At 60.3% G+C, this 18,083-nt stretch overlaps 1 protein-coding gene and 1 pseudogene across 2 annotated transcripts; both read right to left on the bottom strand.

Moving 5' to 3' along the window:
• Window positions 1-2,491: 2,491 nt before the first annotated feature.
• LOC125099584 (uncharacterized) lies at window positions 2,492-2,590 on the bottom strand (annotated as a pseudogene).
• A 10,248-nt stretch (window positions 2,591-12,838) lies between these two features.
• On the bottom strand, window positions 12,839-15,203 carry LY6H (lymphocyte antigen 6 family member H). Of its 2 annotated transcripts, none has more exons than XM_047726748.1 (4): window positions 15,093-15,203; window positions 14,470-14,597; window positions 13,605-13,724; window positions 12,839-13,325 (listed from the first exon to the last, which is right to left on the bottom strand). In XM_047726748.1, exons 2-4 carry the CDS (start codon window positions 14,534-14,536, stop codon window positions 13,090-13,092), a joined length of 423 nt encoding a protein of 140 aa, XP_047582704.1. In that variant the 5' UTR covers window positions 14,537-14,597; window positions 15,093-15,203; the 3' UTR covers window positions 12,839-13,089. The 2 variants fall into 2 exon arrangements, with proteins under 2 accessions (XP_047582704.1, XP_047582705.1); XM_047726749.1 differs by lacking the exon at window positions 15,093-15,203 and adding an exon at window positions 14,875-15,053.
• Between the last annotated feature and the right edge of the window lie 2,880 nt (window positions 15,204-18,083).

Below are 18,083 nucleotides of genomic sequence, written 5' to 3'. Positions count from 1 at the left end.
CCTCCCTAAAAAAATTAAATATAGAACTACCGTATGATCCAGCAACTCCACGTGGGTATATATCCACAGGAAATGAAAACAGGATCTTAAAGAAATGTCTGCACCCACGGATACAGCAGCAGTATTCACAACAGCCAAGACACAAGTGTCCTTGGATGGATGGATGGATGGATGGATGGATGGATGGATGGACAGATGGGTAGGTGGGTGGATGGATGGGTGGGTGGACGGATGGGTGGATGGACAGATGGATGGACGGACAGGTGGGTGGACAGATGGGTGGATGTGTGGATGAGTGGATATGTGGATGGATGGGTGGATGGATAGAGGGATGGATGGATGGATGGATGGATGGATGGATGGACAGATGGATGGACGGGTGGGTGGACGGACGGATGGACGGGTGGGTGGACGGATGGGTGGGTGGATGGATGGATGAGTGGATGGATGGATGGATGAGTGGATGGATGGATGGATGGATGGATGGATGGATGGATGGATGGACAGGTGGGTGGATGGATGGTTGGATGGATGGATGGATGGATGGGTGGATGGGTGGGTGGACGGATGGGTGGATGGACGGATGGATGGACGGACAGGTGGGTGGACAGATGGGTGGATGTGTGGATGGGTGGATGTGTGGATGAGTGGATATGTGGATGGATGGGTGGATGGATGGATGGATGGATGGATGGATGGATGGATGGATGGACGGACGGGTGGGTGGATGGATGGTTGGATGGAGGGATGGATGGATGGATGGGTGGATGGATGGACGGGTGGATAGATGAGTGGATGGATGGATGGACGGATGGGTGGGTGGATGGATGGATGGATGCATGGATGGACGGGTGAGTGAACAGATGGTTGGATGGATGGATGGATGGATGGGTGGATGGGTGGAAGGATGGATGGGTGGAGGGATGGATGAGTGGATGGTTGGGATGGATGGATAGATGGATGGGTAGGTGGACGGATGGGTGGATGGATGGATGAATGGGCAGAGGAATGGACGGATGGATGGTTGGATGGATGGGTGGGTGGGTGGATGGATGAGTGGATGGATGGACGGATGGACAGGTGGGTGGACAGATGGTTGGATGGCTGGATGGGTGGGTGGGTGGGTGGATGGATGGGTGAGTGGATGGATGGTGGATGGTTGGATGGATGGCTGGATGGGTGGATGGGTGGATGTGTGGATGGATAGGTGGGTGGACGGATGGGTGGATGGGTGGGTGGGTAGACCGATGGGTGGATGGGTGGACGTGTGGATGGATGGGGAAGAGGTGGTATATATACACAACAGAATATTACTCAGCCATTTGCAACAACATGGACAAATCTAAAAGATATTATGCTAATTGAAGTAAGTCAGACGAAGGAAGACAAATACTGTGTCTCCTCTTGTAGGTGGAAAATAAAAGCCAAGTTCACAGATACAGAGATCAGACTGATGGTCACTGGAGGCAAGGGGCATACAGAATGGGAGAAATGGCCGCACTGTTTTTGTTGTTGTTGTTGTTGTTGTTTTTTAGCTTAAATGAATTGTCCTTTTTATTAGATTTTTTTTTAATTTATTTGAGAAAGAGAGAGCATGAGAAGGGGGAGGGTCAGAGGGAGAAGCAGATTCCCTGCCGAGCAGGGATCCCGATGTGGGACTTGATCCCAGGACTCCAGGATCATGATCTGAGCCGAAGGCAGCAGCTGAACAGACTGAGCCATCCAGGTGCCCCTGAATTGTCTCTTTTACAAAAGGTTTTTTTAATTTATTTGTCAGAGAGAGAAAGAGAGGGCACAAGCAGGGGGAGCAGCAGAGAAAGAGGGAAAAGCAAACTCCCCGCTGAGGAGGGAGCCTGATGTGGGACTCGAACCCAGGACCCAGGGATCGTGACCTGAGCTGAAGGCAGACACTTAACCAAAGAGGTGCCCCGGTTTATCTTTTTATTTAAAAAAAAAAAAAAGTGGTGAAGTCCTGGATGAGGGTGGGTCATAGCAGTGGGAAGAAAGGGCTGGGGAGGTCCTGGAACCTCTATAAGGTCTGAGAAGGAGAGGAAGGGGGACCACTCAAGCTCGGAGTTACTGGGGTGACGGAGGCTTCTATACTTCCAGAAAGGATTCTTACTGCCGCAGGAGAGTCCGTGAGCTCACTCCAGCGGACGCCAGGAGGAGGGCAGAGCGCAGGACGGGTGGTGGGGGCTGACCTGCGGCATCTCCAAGCGTCAGCTCCCCCAGACCCGCCAGACGGACGACCTGACTGTGGGGCATCCAGACCTCTCTCCAGCCTCTTGGCCAGCATCCCCCAGCTCCCCCAGCCTCCTGAGCACGTCTCTCGCCGCCACCACACAACAGCCACGGAGACAGACTGTGGCTGAGGTCCCCCTCACAGCCTCAGCTTCTCACCGCAGCCGCCTTCAGGCCACAATGTGCTCCAGTCCGCACCCCCGTCCCTGCTGCCTGTGTCCGGGAGCCCCATTCTGTCTTTCTGCTTCCACATCAGATGGGCAATGGGCGAGGTCGTACCAAGGCTTGGGGGAGGCACACGTGAAGGGCGTGAGCACCCAGTCTTCATGCTGAGGAGCTACAGGAGGCTCCCGGAGCCTGATGCTAACTAAGCCTGCCCCTGGAGGGCGGGGGAATGCAGCCCCGAGCCCGCGCAAGGAGTGAACACGGCATCCGGAAGCCCAAGCCCTCCGGGAACCTCAGCGCATGACCTTGTTTAGAAATAGGGTCTCTGCAGGCGTGATTACCGTTTGCAGTGAGACCATCCCGGACGGGGGGGCGGGTCCTAGATCCAATGGGAGCATCCTTGTCAGAGACAGGAAAGGGCCCACAGAGACATGGGGAAGAGACCAGGTAGAGGTGAAGCAGAGACTGAGGGATGTGGCCACAAGCCAGGGACACCAGGAGCCCCAGCAGCTGGAAGAGGCAGGAAGGAGGCAGCCTCCCCCAGAGCCTCCAAGGGAGCGCGGCCCTCTGACACGCCGGTTTCAGCGTCTGGTCCCCAGACTGTGGGGGTAGTGCTTTGTTACGACAGCCCAGGACACTGACCGCGAACCCACGGCTGCGGCTCACACATCGGGGTCTCCAGAGCCCATCCTGAGGCCAGCGGCCCTCCACATCCTTCCCGCACCTCCAGCTCTGCCCCTGGCCTCTGCAGGTCCAAGACCCCTCAAAACCCCATTCTCCTTCCCAGGGAAACCTCCTTTGGGGGTGCCTGTGTGGCTCTGTTGGTTAAGTGTCCGATTCTTGATTTCGGCTCAGGTCATGATCTCAGGGTCGTGAAATCAGGCCCCTCATCGGGCTCTGAGCTGGGCGTGGAGCCTGCTTGAGATTCTCTCTCCCCCTCTCCTGCGGCCCCTCCCACCCTGCTTCCCACTCTCCCTCCAAAAGGAAGGAAGGACGGAAGGAAGAAAGAAAGGAGACAAGACAAGAAGGAAGGAAGGAATTACTTCACTCTCCAAGGTTTACAGGCCCCTTGAGCAAAATTCAGGCTCTCCATTTGCTGGGATGGATAGGCCTCCCGGCCCCTGGGGACAGCATGCACAGTGTAAATGAAAGCCTGTTCCCCCAGGACAATGACTCCCATCCGTGTGCAGGGACAGAGGAGGCGCTGGGAGGCCTCCCACTCACCAGTCCAGAGCAGACAGGGACGTGTTCGAAATGCAAGGTACGTGGCACAGACACGATTGCTGAAGAGTTTGCTCTGTTTTGTTTCACGCTGAGAATTTCTGATACTTCAGGGACATAAAACCAGATTTTACTCACAGTCTTTGGTCTGTGACACCCACTGCCCATTGGTCCCCACACAGCCCTGATTTCTTTCTTTCCTTTTAATAATATAACAACATTCCGTGAGCTCGCCAGCCAACAGGAGGACTAACACTTTGACACAAGCTTCCCGTTCCCTTGAAACCCTTCTCAGTACCCTCTGTGCCCCTACACACCCCTGCCTCCCTGTCCTAGGGGAGGGACACTGCACTCTGGAATCTTGAGTTGATTGTTCTCATTCTCCCAAGATGGACGATTGCTAGAGATGGATGGATGGATGGATGGACGATGGAGGGATGGATGGATGGATGGATGGATAGACAGGTGGGTGGGCAGACGGGTGGTTGGAGGCATAGATGGATGGACAGATGGATGACAGATACACAAATAGATGTCACAGAGCGTCATCATCTACGAAGCTCTATTTGCCCCCAAACTTACATAAACAACAGTGTAAAAAGTACTTCGTGTATCAACACCAGCTTTGTGTAACTTGCTGGGACTTGCCCACTCGATTCCATGCCGCTAGCCTTCTCCCATACCGTCGCGGGACTAGCTCGCTCACAGCACCTGCCGCACAGCACCTGGCTGCCTCACCCTCATGACCCCAAGTCTCCGTGACGGTCACTTTGGCTACTTTCAGAAGCCGTCCCCATGAACAATGCAGCCACACATCCTGGCACACGTGTCCCGTACACACACGTGACATGTTCCACTGAGGAATGTGCCGGGAAGAGATTGCTTGAGTGTGGGGAGCAGAACGCTCAGAGAACACGCCACGGTCTCCCCAGGCGGCCACACCCGGGCACCTCCAACGTGTAGGTGCGAGAGAACCCAGCATTCCACATGGCCTCATCAGACTCGTGAACATTTGCTCACTAGGGGTACAACGGACTGTTAGTGACTGGCATCTCCTTGGTAACTAGGGAAGCCGGACGTTACTCTGTGGAATGCGTGCTGTGGGACTGGCCTGCGCGTGTCCCCCGCAGCTTAGCGAGGGCGCTCCCTGGCTCCAAGGTAGAGGAGAAATGAGGGCTCTGTGAGAAAACCCAAAGGTTCGAAGGCATGGTAACCATGGTGACCACTGCATGGGACAGTGGGGGACACTCACCAAAGAATGAGTGGATTTCTGATCAGCTAATCTTTACGTCTTCCCAGCTGTGCCCATCAGGTCAACCACCGCGCCCCTGCAAGGCCTCCCCTGGATCAAGACCCCAGACCGAGTTGCCTCAGGAAGATGGAAGCTTGCCTTTCTGACCACCTGTGTGTCTCCTTGCCCGACGGGGCCCACATGTTGCTTAGTCCCCAGGTGAGGACGCAGTGCTCTGGAGGGATTAGGGGAGGGACCCCGCTTTCCCCTCAGAACAGGGAGCCTTGGGAAGGGGGCAGTTGGAGAGAACTGGGGCCAAGGGGCAGTGCTAGCATGGGGGCTCCCATCCACAGGAGGGCCCCACTACCTACGCAGCGCCCTGTCGGCCCCTCCTAGTGAGCCAGGACTCGTGACTTACCCGCCGTCGCTCTCCGCCCTCACCCACCCACCTGTCACTCCACTTGTTCATTCACCAGCAAAATTGCCACCTGCCTGCGGGGAGAGGCGGCTGGCCTGGGAGGCGAGTTCTGGGGCGTCTCTGTCCAGGGACGGCCCGGGGTCCCGCTCCAAATGAGCAACCTCCCAGCGAGCAGCCCCCCTGGGAGAACAGATGGAGCCCAACACAGACACCCTGCCCACCTCAAAATCCCCGCCCCAGCCACACGGGTGCTCCCTGGGCAAAGCAGCTCACGCAGACCAAGCCCCCAGCCTCACTGCTGCCTCCAGACCCTCCCACGCGGCACTGGATCTCCTAGCTGGACAGACACTCGACAGGTTCTCCCAAACCCCTCCCTGCCCTTCACCCAGCCAACGTTCTGGGGCTGCTCCCAGCTCTTCAACAGGCACCAAGACTAGTGTGAGGTCAGGGGCACTTGGGCACCATGAGGGGTGGGGGAGACTTGCCTTCATCCTGGGGATTCTGGAACTTCAGCGAAGGCAATATGAGACCCAGCTTGTCCACAGACTCTCCCTCCACACAAGGGCCCCACCCCCATCTCTCCCGGTGTCCTGTAGGTGTACCAGCTCAGCCTGGACAGCCCTGAGCTTGTCACTGGTTCCACTTGTCCCAAACACCTGGGCCCTCACCTGGGGCCTCCCTCCCCCAGGCCAGGAGCGGGCCGTCCCTTCCGTCAGCCGTCACTGTCCCCACCACCCAGACGTCCCTTCCCAGTTTTCTGAAGCCTTCCGCCCTAGACAGACACCACCCACCCTGTCACCTGCCCTGCCCCCCCCCGACCTCCATGTGGTGACCCTCCGGCCCTTTGGAGGACCTGGAAGGGAGCCCACGACCCTAGCACATAGCCAGCTCGCTGCTGCATGCTGGCAGGCCTTGAGAAGTGTCCGGGCCGGCCTGTCCCTGAAATTTGGGCTCCTTAACCTCGAACTTTCTCAGTCACTGTCCACCCGTCCCCTAATAAGCTTGCGGGCAGAAAGGCCCGCCTGTCAACCGCTCTCGCAGGTCCAGGCCAGCAACACGTAGTCTCCCCAGTGGGAACCAGTCCCCTTGCCCACGTGCTGAGGGCCGTGGCCTGCACAACCTCGCCTGGTCTGCCCAGGCTTTCTAAGTGCCAGCTCGGGGGTGAGTCAGGGTAGGCCCACACCCCCGACTGCAGCCCACCCCCCCAACTCGGGGTCCCTTTATGGTAAAGGTTCTTCGGGATTTCAGTGTCGGGCAGCACAGACCCAGGCATCGACCACTGACAGAGAGAGAGATGAGAGAATGACTCCTTAAAAGGTAAACGGTGTGGCAGCACCGCCCCCAAGTGCAACGCCCAGTCAAGGACGAGAACACTCTATTGTCTCACACATCACTGCGGGGACTGGGACAGGCACAGCCCCTAAGGCTGGTGAGATAGCCAGACCCGCCAAAGGGACAGGCCACGGACCCTGGGGCTCAGCAAGACCCGCGCAGGGGGTTCGACCCCCAGACACACTTTCCGGCGGACACACGAGTGTGAAGCCTGGGACAGACCCTGAGAACATCCCTAGAAAGGAGGGAGGGGGAGAATACAGCACCCCGCATTGCCCTGTTCCTGCGCAAAGACGCCCAGAATGCACAGGGGCCCCGGCAGGCGGCGGTGGGCGCGGGGGAAAGGAGACACACTTCTCCCCTCCCTGACGGGCACGCACGTTAGGCCCTACTCAAAACCTGAAGTTAAAAGAAAACGGTTGAGCCTCTCAGCCACTCCGCAGGACGGGGTCCCTGCTCCCCTGCCCCAGCAGCCCTCTCAAGGACAGGTAAGGAAGCCTCACTGCCCCGAGGCCCCGGAGGAAGGTCTGGCCCTCCTGGTACCCTCCACAGGGGTGCGACCCAGGCTGCCACAACTCTCTTCCCGATGCTGTGTCCCTGGGACCTAGAGCCTGGCACTTAGCTCCCCAAAGGTGGAAAATGAACCCATGAGCACCTAAAACCGTGAGCTCGCTCTTCCCAGGTGTCCCGGTGGGCACCCTCTGCTGGCCGGGCTGTGGGTGGGGCAGAATCCAGAGCCAAACCCGGACACCTTGCTGGGATGTGTGTACGGCGCCCCACCTGTGCCTTCAAGGCCTTGTTGGCTGAGGCCTCATCGCCGCCGGGGACGCTGCAGGGAGGACTGACTTCTTCACCTGCCGCAGGGGAAGGTCCAGTTTCCTAAACACTCAAGGACCTTTGGGTCTCTGGTGGGCAGGTGCTGGGAGGAAGCGGGAGATACCCACAGACAACATCTCAGGTAAACGTCCCTCCCGTAGAACGTGAAGAAGCAGGGTGCCTGGGGGCTTGTCCAGCTTGGACCCCCCAACCAGCGCCCACCGTGTGCAGGACGAGGTGCCAGTGGTGCCCTGGGACCCCGGGAGGAGACGGAAGCAGCAGGCGGTGGGGGAGGGGTGCGCCCGGGAGGCCAGGGGCTGGTGGCATGGGGACGTGAGATACGGACTCGCTCAGACAAGGCTGAGGCATCCGCAGCAGGGCTGGGGGCACAGGCGGGGCAGAGGGTGGGAGAAAGAGCACCAGGGAAGGCCCCCCAGGACGAGCGGCGCTTCAGAGGAGGCCACAAGTTGGGGGGTGGGGGGTTGGCAGAATGGGGGAGGGGTCAAGGGCAAGCCTCAGGCCCCAAGAAAGGAAGGGTGCCCACTCTCCCTCCCCCACTGCCATATACCCCACCAGCTGGAACAGGGTTCCTCTGCTGCGTCTGCCCCCCGGTGCCCCGAGAGCTGGGCGTACCCCGCCCCCCACAGACAGAAGTGAGGCTCAGAGGGGACACAGGGCTTGGTCAAGATCAAACAGCAAAGACCCGAGTCCGCGTGTGTCCTGCACACGCGGTGAGGATTTTGGGGTCTCAGGGTCTTACCTCTTCCAGGTCTGTTTCCTCAGTGTCAAGTGGGGGGATAAGACCTCCAGCCGGGCTGAGGTCCCCAGTACCCCCGTCCTACAGCTTCCCTGGGTCCACACTAGAGATCTCCAGAGCCCCCCAAGAGCCAGACTGCTCCAGATGGGGCGCCCATCTCCTCGAGGCTGCCAAAATCCCGAGCTCACCTCCGATGAGGACACCTGAGGACTAGAGACCCGTCTCAATCCTAGACCCGAAACACAGCGGACCTTAACGCGGCAGGGGCACTGGGAGCCTGGCAGCGTTGGAGAAGAATGTGGCGCCGGGACCCCAAGGGGCTTACCTGTCGCAAACGCCCAGGCGCCTCCTCTCCAGGACACCGAGGAATGGAGCCCACTTAGTAACCACCGGTTTAGCGAACGGACATGTCCTTCCTCGTATCAGCAAAGGGCAAAAGGCTGTTTCTCTTAAACTCATCACCGTTCCTCCTGAAAAATCTAATTGAATTATGAATAAAGAGCACGAGCCGAACAGAGTCTGATTTCAAGTCCAAAGGCAAACGCTGACCCAAGGTGCCGCAGGGAGGACGGACGGTGAACCCAGACTGCCCCGGCCAGTGTCATCACTCCGCTGAGCCGCAGGCCCCGCCAGCGCGGCGGAAGCACAAACAGCGTGAGCGCGAACTGCTGGGAAAGCAGAGTCGTGTCTCCATTTGCTCACAGCCTGTGGCACGCCTTGAAAATCCAGGATCATGGACCACGCAGAGCTCGGGGGGAGAACAAGTAGCTTTTCCCTGCGTGGGTTCAGCGCCAACAGTGGCCGCCCTCGTCACCCTCACTCCCTCTGCACCCTCACTCCCAGCTGCCCCTGCTCTTGCATTTCTGGAATTCACGCTGCACTCAGCAGCCTCCCAGCCCCTAAGGCATCTCTCTGTAACCTTGGCTTTGCTGGGAGATGCGTCCAGACCACACCACAGAAGAGGGCTGTGGGGGGGCGGGCAAGGAGCACCTGCCCGCCTGGAGCAGCCCCCCTCCCCTGCCAGCAGAGCCCCCCGAAAGCCCTCCACATATGAGCACAGCCCCCAAGCCCAGGCGAGAAGAACAGAACTTTAACCTTTCTGTCACCGTTCTTCTCTCCAGACCCGTCTCTCCAGATGGCAGAAGCCTGACGTCTTGGTCTTTTCCGTCCCAGGGCTGCGTGCAGTGAGGGACGGCTGGCGGACCCACAGCCTTACCCCAGCCCGTCTGGTCCTCGCCCAGTGCCAGGACCCACAGGCTGTGCCCTCGCTCAGGTCACGGGGGCCTGGCCCTGACCCTGCTCCCAGGCCCACCGCAGCATGGAGGCCCGCGGCTGTCTGCAGCCCCCAGCCCAGACCTCCACCAGTGGGTATCGCTCGGAGGTCCTGCCCCTCGGGAGCCTCTCTCTGGGACCCACCCTCGGCTCCCCTCCCGCCAGCCCACTGCCCTCTCAGCCCCGGGCATCTCCGCCTAGTTGGAGGCAGCCCCCTCTCTCCTCCCTCCGCATCTTGTGGTGCAACGGGCCTGTCTGCAGACTCACTCCCGCCATCTTGGAGAGGCCTGTGGCGGGGGCTTCTGGAAACACGGAGGCCAGTGACCCACGGGCTCCCTCGGTTGTCTGCCATACTGAGCCCCCAGACCTCCCAGCTTAAATGGAGACCAGCTGGGGGCGGGGGGACTTCTGGAAAGAATGGCATGAAGAAAATGGAAAACATCAGCTTGCCGCACGGAAAATGACCGCTTTGGCTTAAAGAAAAGGAGGAAATCTCAATTACAAGCACCAAAACTGCCCGTTACCTAGCTTTGGCGTGGGGGAGGTACAAAGCCCGCAGGGGAAAACGAGCTGGAACAGGGCTCGATCCGGGCCCACGGGACGGAAGGAGCGCCACGCTGGCGCTGGGGAGCCCTCGCACAGGCGGGGCACATCGGCCCCAGCGGCAGGCCCAGACGGTGACCGCCGCTCCCGAGCACCATTCCGGAACCGGACAAACGGACCCCAGCGCTCACCTGTAAGAACAAGTCGCGAGAAGTGTCAAAAGAGGAGCGAGGAGGGGACTCGCCTCACCGGCCAGGAGCAAGGCGCCCGGTGGGGCCCATCACCGCGGCCAGAACATCCTGGCTCGTGCCGTGACCCAGGCAGCACCTGGAGTCACGGGGGACAGACGGGCGCGTTCAAGATCGGCGCTGAGAAACACCAGCCACGTATTTCAGAGAAGTCCTGACTCCTGCCATGTGGTAAGCACACTGGGGGACCTTCCGGGATCAGAGGGAAGGAGCCCAATCCGGAACAAAGCGCGGAATAGGAAGACCGTTTTCATATGATAAGCACCGAGGAGGCTCTCCTCAGATCTGAAAGCCAGAAACAACAAAGATCGACTACACTCAGCCACACGGAACCTGAGGACATGCCTGCGTGTGCAGGAAAATGCCCCAAAATGAAGGTCCTTGGAAAACACAAACCACGGGCAGCCGGTACCCCATTCAAAAAAAGGGTCTCACACTTCAGTAAGAAAAGACAAAAGCCACAGCGGAAAAGCGGACCAAGGCAATTACGAGGAAACACTCACAAGTCAGGACTTACGTTCCATCTCACTAATAAGCTCTCCAAGGGAAATCAGGATGAGATTCTAGTGTTCGTCTCCCAGGCGGACACGGAAGCTCCTGGGGGATCGCACGGGGAAAGGTGGGAGGAGCCTCCCTTCGAGGAGATCAGCTCCTTCCAAGGAGACGTTTTCCTGGCTCAGCTGCACACTCCCGGAATCCCCGGAGATGAGAGTCACTCGACCCCATAAGGACACCAGGCCAAGGGCGCTCACAGCCTGGCTGATCAGAGACAGAGAGCAGCCCCTCTGCCCGCAGGGGAGGGGTGGTTAAGAAAGGCAGTTGGCTCATTCAGAGGGACACTAAGCAGACCCCAAAAACAAAAGGTGTGCGTAGATCCTGAAGGACGACCTTGGTGGAGACTTTAGAAAAATAATCAGGGGGCACATGGGTTTACCAGCACCTGCCCTGCTGGTCTCAGCATGCCACACGGACAGTGGGGTTTGACCCTGCAAGGACAGATCACCCTGGGGGACAGGGCTCGCTCGCTCTCAGGCATGAGGACTCAGACTTAGACGGGGCAGCCAGAAGCGGAGAGCAAAGAGGTCCAAGTGGGCTCTCTGGGTCACGCTGTCCCCAAGCCCCCATCTGCCTGGAATCGCACTGCTCTCTCAAAGAGCTGGAAGAAGCTCCCCACTTTCTGTGCTTTAAATACTTCCCTCAGATAATAAAGTCAGCACACAAAGATTGACCTGAAAGTGGGCTTGAACCCGGTGCCACGGGGTGGCCCTCGTCCTCCGGGAACCTCCGGAGCCCCCACGGCGTCCTGTCCTCGCTGGCACCAGCGTTTGGCCTCTGGGTCCTCAAGGCGCTCTTTGCACTTGCCCTACATGACAGTGCCCGGTCCCTACACACCCCAGACACCAGGCCCCGCGGCGGACAGCACATGGTGCGGAGGTTTGGACGCCGTGGGAACCGGGTGCATTGTAGACCGAAGTTACAACAGAGCAGGAGACACGTCCCTGGCCGGTCCCACCAGCAGGAAGTGGACATGGTCTCCAGCGACCCCTCTCCCATCTGGCTCACCCCGGGCTTCCAGATTCCTCTCCGTCACGCGCGCGGGAGCCCCGGGAGGAACGCCACGGCGGCTCCTACGGAAACCACGGTTCTTGTCACGGGCTCCCGGCCCCGTGGGTGACCACAGCCTGGGTCAGCCACGAAGGATAAGGAAGGACCAATTGAAGGCCAGACCCCAGCAGAGCCTGCAGTGGCTACTGACCTCACATGGCGAGCCCGGGCCCCAGGGTGACGCACGTGGCCAGAAGTGTGGGAGACCGGGCTGAACCCAGCGGTGCAGAGACCCACGGCTACAGCAGGTCCCTAAGAATGACCTGTCGGTGCCCCTGCCTCCTCCCTCCCGAAGCACCCCGTCCCTCTGCGCCACTCCACATGGGCTGCCTCAGCCTCCACTCAGGGACTGGCCTTCACGACCCTCTCTGAGAAGGTGCCCTTGGTGGAGGCAGGGGTGTCTGGCTAAGAGGCAGAGTCTGGGCAGGAGCTCCCGACAGCGCTCTGGGGAGCAGGCCCCGAGTCCGATCACCCCAAGGCTCCACGAGAGAGCAAGCGAGAAAAAGAGCGAGAGCGGCGGACACGCAGGGCGTGTGTGCCCGTGTGTCCCTGTGTGTGCAAGGTGCTGAGGGCCAGGGATAGTGTACACGCAGATGTGAGTGTGTGGGGGCTGGGGCACACCAGTCCAGGCGCTGGTGGGACAGCACTGTTTCGGCGTGCACACCTGTGGACGTCTGCAGGGCGCGCGTGCACGCGGGTGTGGATGCAGGCATGGGTGTACACGTCTAGCGTGCCCATCTGCACGTCTGGCTGTCCACATGCACATACGCGCACTGACAAGGCCTTACCCTCATGTCCCGGCCCCGAGATTCTGCCCACTCTAACCTCCCCTCCCATCCGCTACCAGGCCCCAGGCCCCCCAGCAGCCCCCGTGCACCACAGACCCCCAGTCCCCATGCCCCACGCATCTCCACCCTCGGCCTGCACATCCTCAGAACCCCTCACTGCTCTGCCGGCCTCATCCCGACACCCAGGCTCAGACCCAGGTCTCTGGACCACAAGTGAGTTTATTTCTCCACGGAAGATGCCCTCGCAGCCAGGCTGTTGGGCTGGGCCTGGCTCTGCCTGGCTTCCCCTAGGAGACCTGGGGGTCCCAGCCCCCAGCCCGCCCCCCCTACCCAGGGCCTCCTGCAGACACTGGAGCTCAGAGCTGGTGGAGAGAGAGAGGCTTCCCTGTGGAGGGAGGGGTGAGGCCAGGCTCTGGGGAGGAAGCTGGGAGGCCTGCAGCTGCAGGAGGAGCTCAGGGCCCAGCCCCCAGGACGGCGGGCCCCAGGCTGAGCAGGAGCCCCCCGGCCAGGGCCCAGGGGCTGCCCCCCGCCTCCGGCCCCCCGTTGCACAGGTCTCCCCCACAACAGTCCACGTCCACTTTTAAGATCCCAGAGTTAATGAAGCCCATCAGATAGTCTGAGAAGAAGTGTCGCTTCACGAAGTCACAAGACGAGGCGCACATCTTGTTGACAGAGTGGTCTTTCCGGCCTGGGAGAGAGGTAGGGAGCCTGGGACGGGAGCTACACCCCGCCCTCTCCGCCTCACGCCCGGGGCCCGGATCGCCACCCCAGCCAGCAGAGCTGAGTCCCCCCACCCGCCCACACCATCTCCAGATATGGAGAGGGCCACACAGGGCCCAGGGCTGGAGAGGCACCTGCCGGGCCTCACACTGGGCAGCATCCTGCCCACAGCCCTGTGCCCTCAGCCAAGGACAGAGGGGCTCAGATGACACCCGCTGCTCCCGCCCAAGTCCTGGGCCTGACTCACTGCTGCTGGGGTCGGTGATCCGCACGCTGGCGCACACTGTGTCCGACGGCTGACACTGCTTTGGGGTGCAGTGGCTCGAGTTGGTGGTCAGGGTGCAGTCCTGGCACCACAGACCGTGAGCTGGGCAGGGCACAGGGACACGGATGACCGGAGGAGCTGGGGGGGGTCAAGCCCGCCGTCCCTCTGCCCCCACCCGCCCACGGCAGGCACTGCTGAGAGAACCAGGCCGCGGTAGGAGGCCGAGCACCCCCTGCCAGGAGCAAGCAGGCCAGGCTGGCACCTGGAGGTCAGGCCCTGGGAGAACCTCTGTGCCTTCCTAGCAGTTGGGGGGGGTCCCCCCACTGGAACTCTGGCAGCCCTGGGCACCCTCTGTGGCCCGTTCGCAGGTGTGCCCACACTCCAGCCACACAACTCCCGCACCTCTGGGGCTCTCCTGCACACTCCTACCCCATTCCCACACCTCCCCTTGGGCTTCAGTTGGGTCCAAGGAAGGAAGGACCACACAGACTTGATGTGAGGCCATGTGGGGCTCTGGGGGGGTTGATGGGGCGCGAGAACCCCGCCCCCTGCACCGGGCCAGGGGTGTCTGGGCGGGACTAGCTGCAGCGGGCTGCCGGGTGGGGATGGGGGGGGCGGAAGTCGCTCGGTGCCCTCAGAAGCTGGGAGGGCCCCACGTGGCTGGGGCTGGAGCTGGGGCTGGAGCTGGAGCACCAAGAGTGAAGGCGACAGGCGCGAGGGCCTGGAGAGGGCGTGGATGTGACGGGCGCCGTCGGAGGATGGCGGCCCCGCAGCCAGGATCTCTCCGGAGCCGCCTCGGGCTCTTCCGGCGACCTGGCCCAGCCCCACGGGCCGCCCCCAGACTCACCGGGCGCAGAGCACAGCAGGCCGGCGAGCAGCACCAGGCCGAGACTGTTCATGGCCGCAGGCGGCATGCTCCGGGCGGGCCTCGGGAAGGCGCGGGGGTTGTGGGCGGAGGTCCTCCGGGGCGCGGGCCTGGCAAGGAGGGGCCTCGGTCAGGAGCCCCAGCCTCCTGCGGAACCCGCAGCCCCCCCCCTTTTTCCGGGACGGGAGGGCAACCTCCCCCCCACACCTCGGAATCACCGGCCCGGGCAGGGGGGTCGGGGGAGGGGGTCGTTCACGAGCTCGAAAAGCCCCACCCCCAGCCCATCCCCCCCAGAGCGTCCACCATCACAGCATCCCCTCCAGGGAGAATAGGTCCGCCGTCTCGGGCAGGGTGACAGCTCGAAACGCCCCAACCCGCTCCTGGCACCTGTGGGGTGGGGGGTCGGGGGGGGAGCGCGTCTTCTCCTCCCTGGGGAGCGGTAGGTGCGTCCGGAGAGAAAAGGGCCAGACAAGGTGCGAGCAGGCGGTACCTGCCGATGGGGGAGGGGCGCGCGCCACGTCCCCACCCCCACCCCTGGGCTGGGGGCCCGGGAACCCCGCGCCGAGCCCCCTCACACGGCCTCCCGCGCGCGTCCGGGTGCTCACCGCAGGTCGGGGCGTGGAGCGCGGGCCTCGGGTCGGGGGCGCACTCACATCCCTGAGGGGTCGGCGCTCCGGGGCTCTGGGAGGCACGGGGAGCGGTGCCCTTCGGTCTCCCTGCGGACCAGAACCCGGGCGCAGCCTTGTCTTTCGGGGAACGCAGCCGCAGACGCGGACCCCGCGCAAGGGGCGGAGCGGAGCCGGGGCGGGGGCGCGCGGGGGGCGGGGGCGGCGGGAGAAGCGCGGGCGGGGCGCCCGGGGCTCTGGGCCGCGGCGGGTCGCGCCCCTCGACAGCCGGCGCCGGGCCCGCGCGTCCGCCCCCTCCGGTGCCAGCTCCTGCGGCGGCCGCCCCGCGCAGCCCTCCCCGGGCGTGGGCAAGATCCCTTCCCCCGCTGCTTGGCCGAGATCCCCTCGGAATCTCTCGGAAGGACGTTTACTGCGAAAGGAAGCGATCGAAGCGCACAAAGACGCAGAGAGAGGAGGAGGTAACAACCAAGGTGGTCCGCGCAGGGCCCGTCCGCGCTCCCCTCCCCAGCCCCGCTGTCCGGCTCCGGTGCTTTGAGGCTGCGCTCCCCCCATCCGCCGCGACCCTGAGCACCCGCGACGCCCCGGCCAGCCACCACTGCCCCCAGGCCTGCGGCTCCAACCACGCCCGCCCCCCGCCCGAGGGCGGAGGCCCGAGTGCTGGTCGCGGCGTTCAAGGCCGTCGGCCGCCCGCTCGGCCAGTTTCTCAGCTTTGTCCCTCGCCTTCCGGCCCCACGAAGCTTCTGAGTGTCGTGCCTTTGCATTTGCGGTCTGTCCGCGTGCCTGGAATCATCTCTGCTGAGCACGTGCTGGGGGTCCTTCCTCTTTGCCCGCCTTCATTTGGCCAACAAATGGTCACCGAATGTCCCCTGTTGGCGGGTCGCCGCCCGGGGCCTGGCGCCACAAAGGAGAAGATTCACCCAGTCTTGCCTCCGACAAAGGATCATCACTGATATGCCCTCGTGAGATGATCCAGTCACCGTGGGCACTGACCAGGCGCTCCCTATGTGCTCTGCTCCCCGCATCTGCGTCGTTAGAGCCTCACCCCCACCCGCGGGGAAGGTCTCTCCACATCCCCACCTTATAAGGAGAAAGCCTGAGCACAGAGACCTTGAGCTCCCTGCCCAAGGTCACACGGTGACAGGTGACACAGCCAGTGCTGGAACACCCCCCCCCCACCCCACCCACCCCCCCACCCCCCCCCCCAGGGCTCTGGAGGCCTGAAGACAAAGGAGACAGACAAGCAAACCCAGCCCCGATACTGGGGCTCCCACAAAGTCCATTCAAATAGGAGCTCAAAGTCAAAACTTAGTAAACATCCAAAGAACACAAACCTGCAATGACACGACAGAAACCATGAAGAGCGACCGATTTAAATCTCCACAAACTTTCTAAACTGGAAGTGATAGATATAGGATATAAAATTAACCTGTCTTGTGGGTTTAAGATATATTTAAAGGAAAGAAAACTGACCAGGCTTCGCTGTGAAAAACAGGAGAGCCTCTGGAAATGAAAAACTCTCCAGAGAAATTAAAAGGTCATCAGAAACGTTGAAAGATGTTTGCCAAATAAACATAAAAGTCGTTTTAAAACACGTGGCATGGTTTCACTTCTGTGAGACGTCCAGAATGCGAAAGCCAAAAAAGAGAGAATGGAGATTCATGGGTGCCTCGGCCTGGGAGGAAGAAGGAATGGGGAGTTTCCGCCAAGGTCAAGGGGTTTCCTTGTAAGTGATGAAATGTTTTTTTAAAAGATAGTGATGGGGACACCTGGGGGGCTCAGTGGGTTAAGCCTCTGCCTTTGGCTCAGGTCATGGTCTCAGGGTCCTGGGATCGAGCCCCGCATCGGGGTCTCTGCTCAGTGGGGAGCCTGCTTCCTCCTCTCTCTCTGCCTGCCTCTCTGCCTGCTTGCGATCTCTGTCTCTCAAATAAATAAATAAAATCTTAAAAAAAATTAGTGATGATAGTTGCACAACACTGAATGTACTTGAACCCACTGGATTAGAAACTTTAAAAGGGTGAACTTCATAGTACGGGAGTTACATCTCAGTCAAGCTGTTGACACAACTGAAGAAGGAGTTTGTGAACTGGAATGTGAGTCTCCAGAAATGATCAAGAATGTGTGCAAGGGGTAAGGAGATAGAAGACAGGAGAGGTTGGGGCACACAAAGGGTCCCGTGCTGAGCACTGAGGGAAGTCGCGTGGGTGCTGTCCTGAGCAGGGTAGGGGGAGCCTACTGGAGATGCTCTCTCTCCCATTCCCCTTCCCGCTCACACTCTCTCTTGAAAAAAAGGCTGATGAAAGATAAGCGTTTACAGGGAAACACAATGTGTACTAAATGGAATCAATAAACAATGATCCACGCCTCATGCAGCATCTGAAGCTGCAGACCGCTGAAGACGAAAGAAGATGCTTCAATAGCCGGCCAGAAAGGGACCTGAGCTCCACAGATACAGCCACTCCCGCCGAGGCGGGGACTGAGGGCCCGGGAAACGTGCTCAGATGAGAGGAACGGTCAGCTAAGAACTTCACACACAGTTTCCCAAAAATCAGTGCAAAATAAAATTTTCAGATCATTAAAACTTTAGACAAATATATTTTTTCAGATAAAATTTTGGAGATGTTGAGAGAGGTTAGGACTAGCAGGCACTTTTCTTTTTTTAAAATATTATTTGTCTATTTATTTGACAGAGATCACAAGTAGGCAGAGAGGCAGGCAGAGAAAGAGAGGGAAGCAGGCTCCCTGCTGAGCAGAGAACCCCATGCGGGGCTCGATCCCAAGACCCTGAGATCATGACCTGAGCCAAAGGCAGCAGCTTTAACCCACTGAGCCACCCAGGCACCCCATATATCCATAGACTCCGAGTGAAGCAAGTTGCGTTCCATGGTGTGGGTGGGCCTCGACCAATCAGTTGAAGACCTGAGAAGAAGGAAACACTGACTTACTCCGAGCATGAGGGAATTCCCGGCAGCC

Source organism: Lutra lutra, chromosome 4, assembly GCF_902655055.1.
Source record: "Lutra lutra chromosome 4, mLutLut1.2, whole genome shotgun sequence".
Classification (NCBI taxonomy): Eukaryota; Metazoa; Chordata; class Mammalia; order Carnivora; family Mustelidae; genus Lutra; species Lutra lutra.
The sequence above is the reverse complement of the archived record's forward strand: the minus strand, read 5'-3'. Positions and strand labels throughout refer to the sequence as shown.

Excerpts from the sequence above, each read along its gene's own strand:
- LY6H (XM_047726748.1), bottom strand. The coding sequence starts at position 14,536 with ATGCCGCCTGCGGCCATGAACAGTCTCGGCCTGGTGCTGCTCGCCGGC. Across the intron at positions 13,725-14,469 it reads CCTGCTGTGCTCTGCGCCCG|CTCACGGTCTGTGGTGCCAG; the intron begins GTGAGTCTGGGG and ends TGCCCTGCCCAG. Across the intron at positions 13,326-13,604 it reads GATCACCGACCCCAGCAGCA|GCCGGAAAGACCACTCTGTC; the intron begins GTGAGTCAGGCC and ends CCTCTCTCCCAG.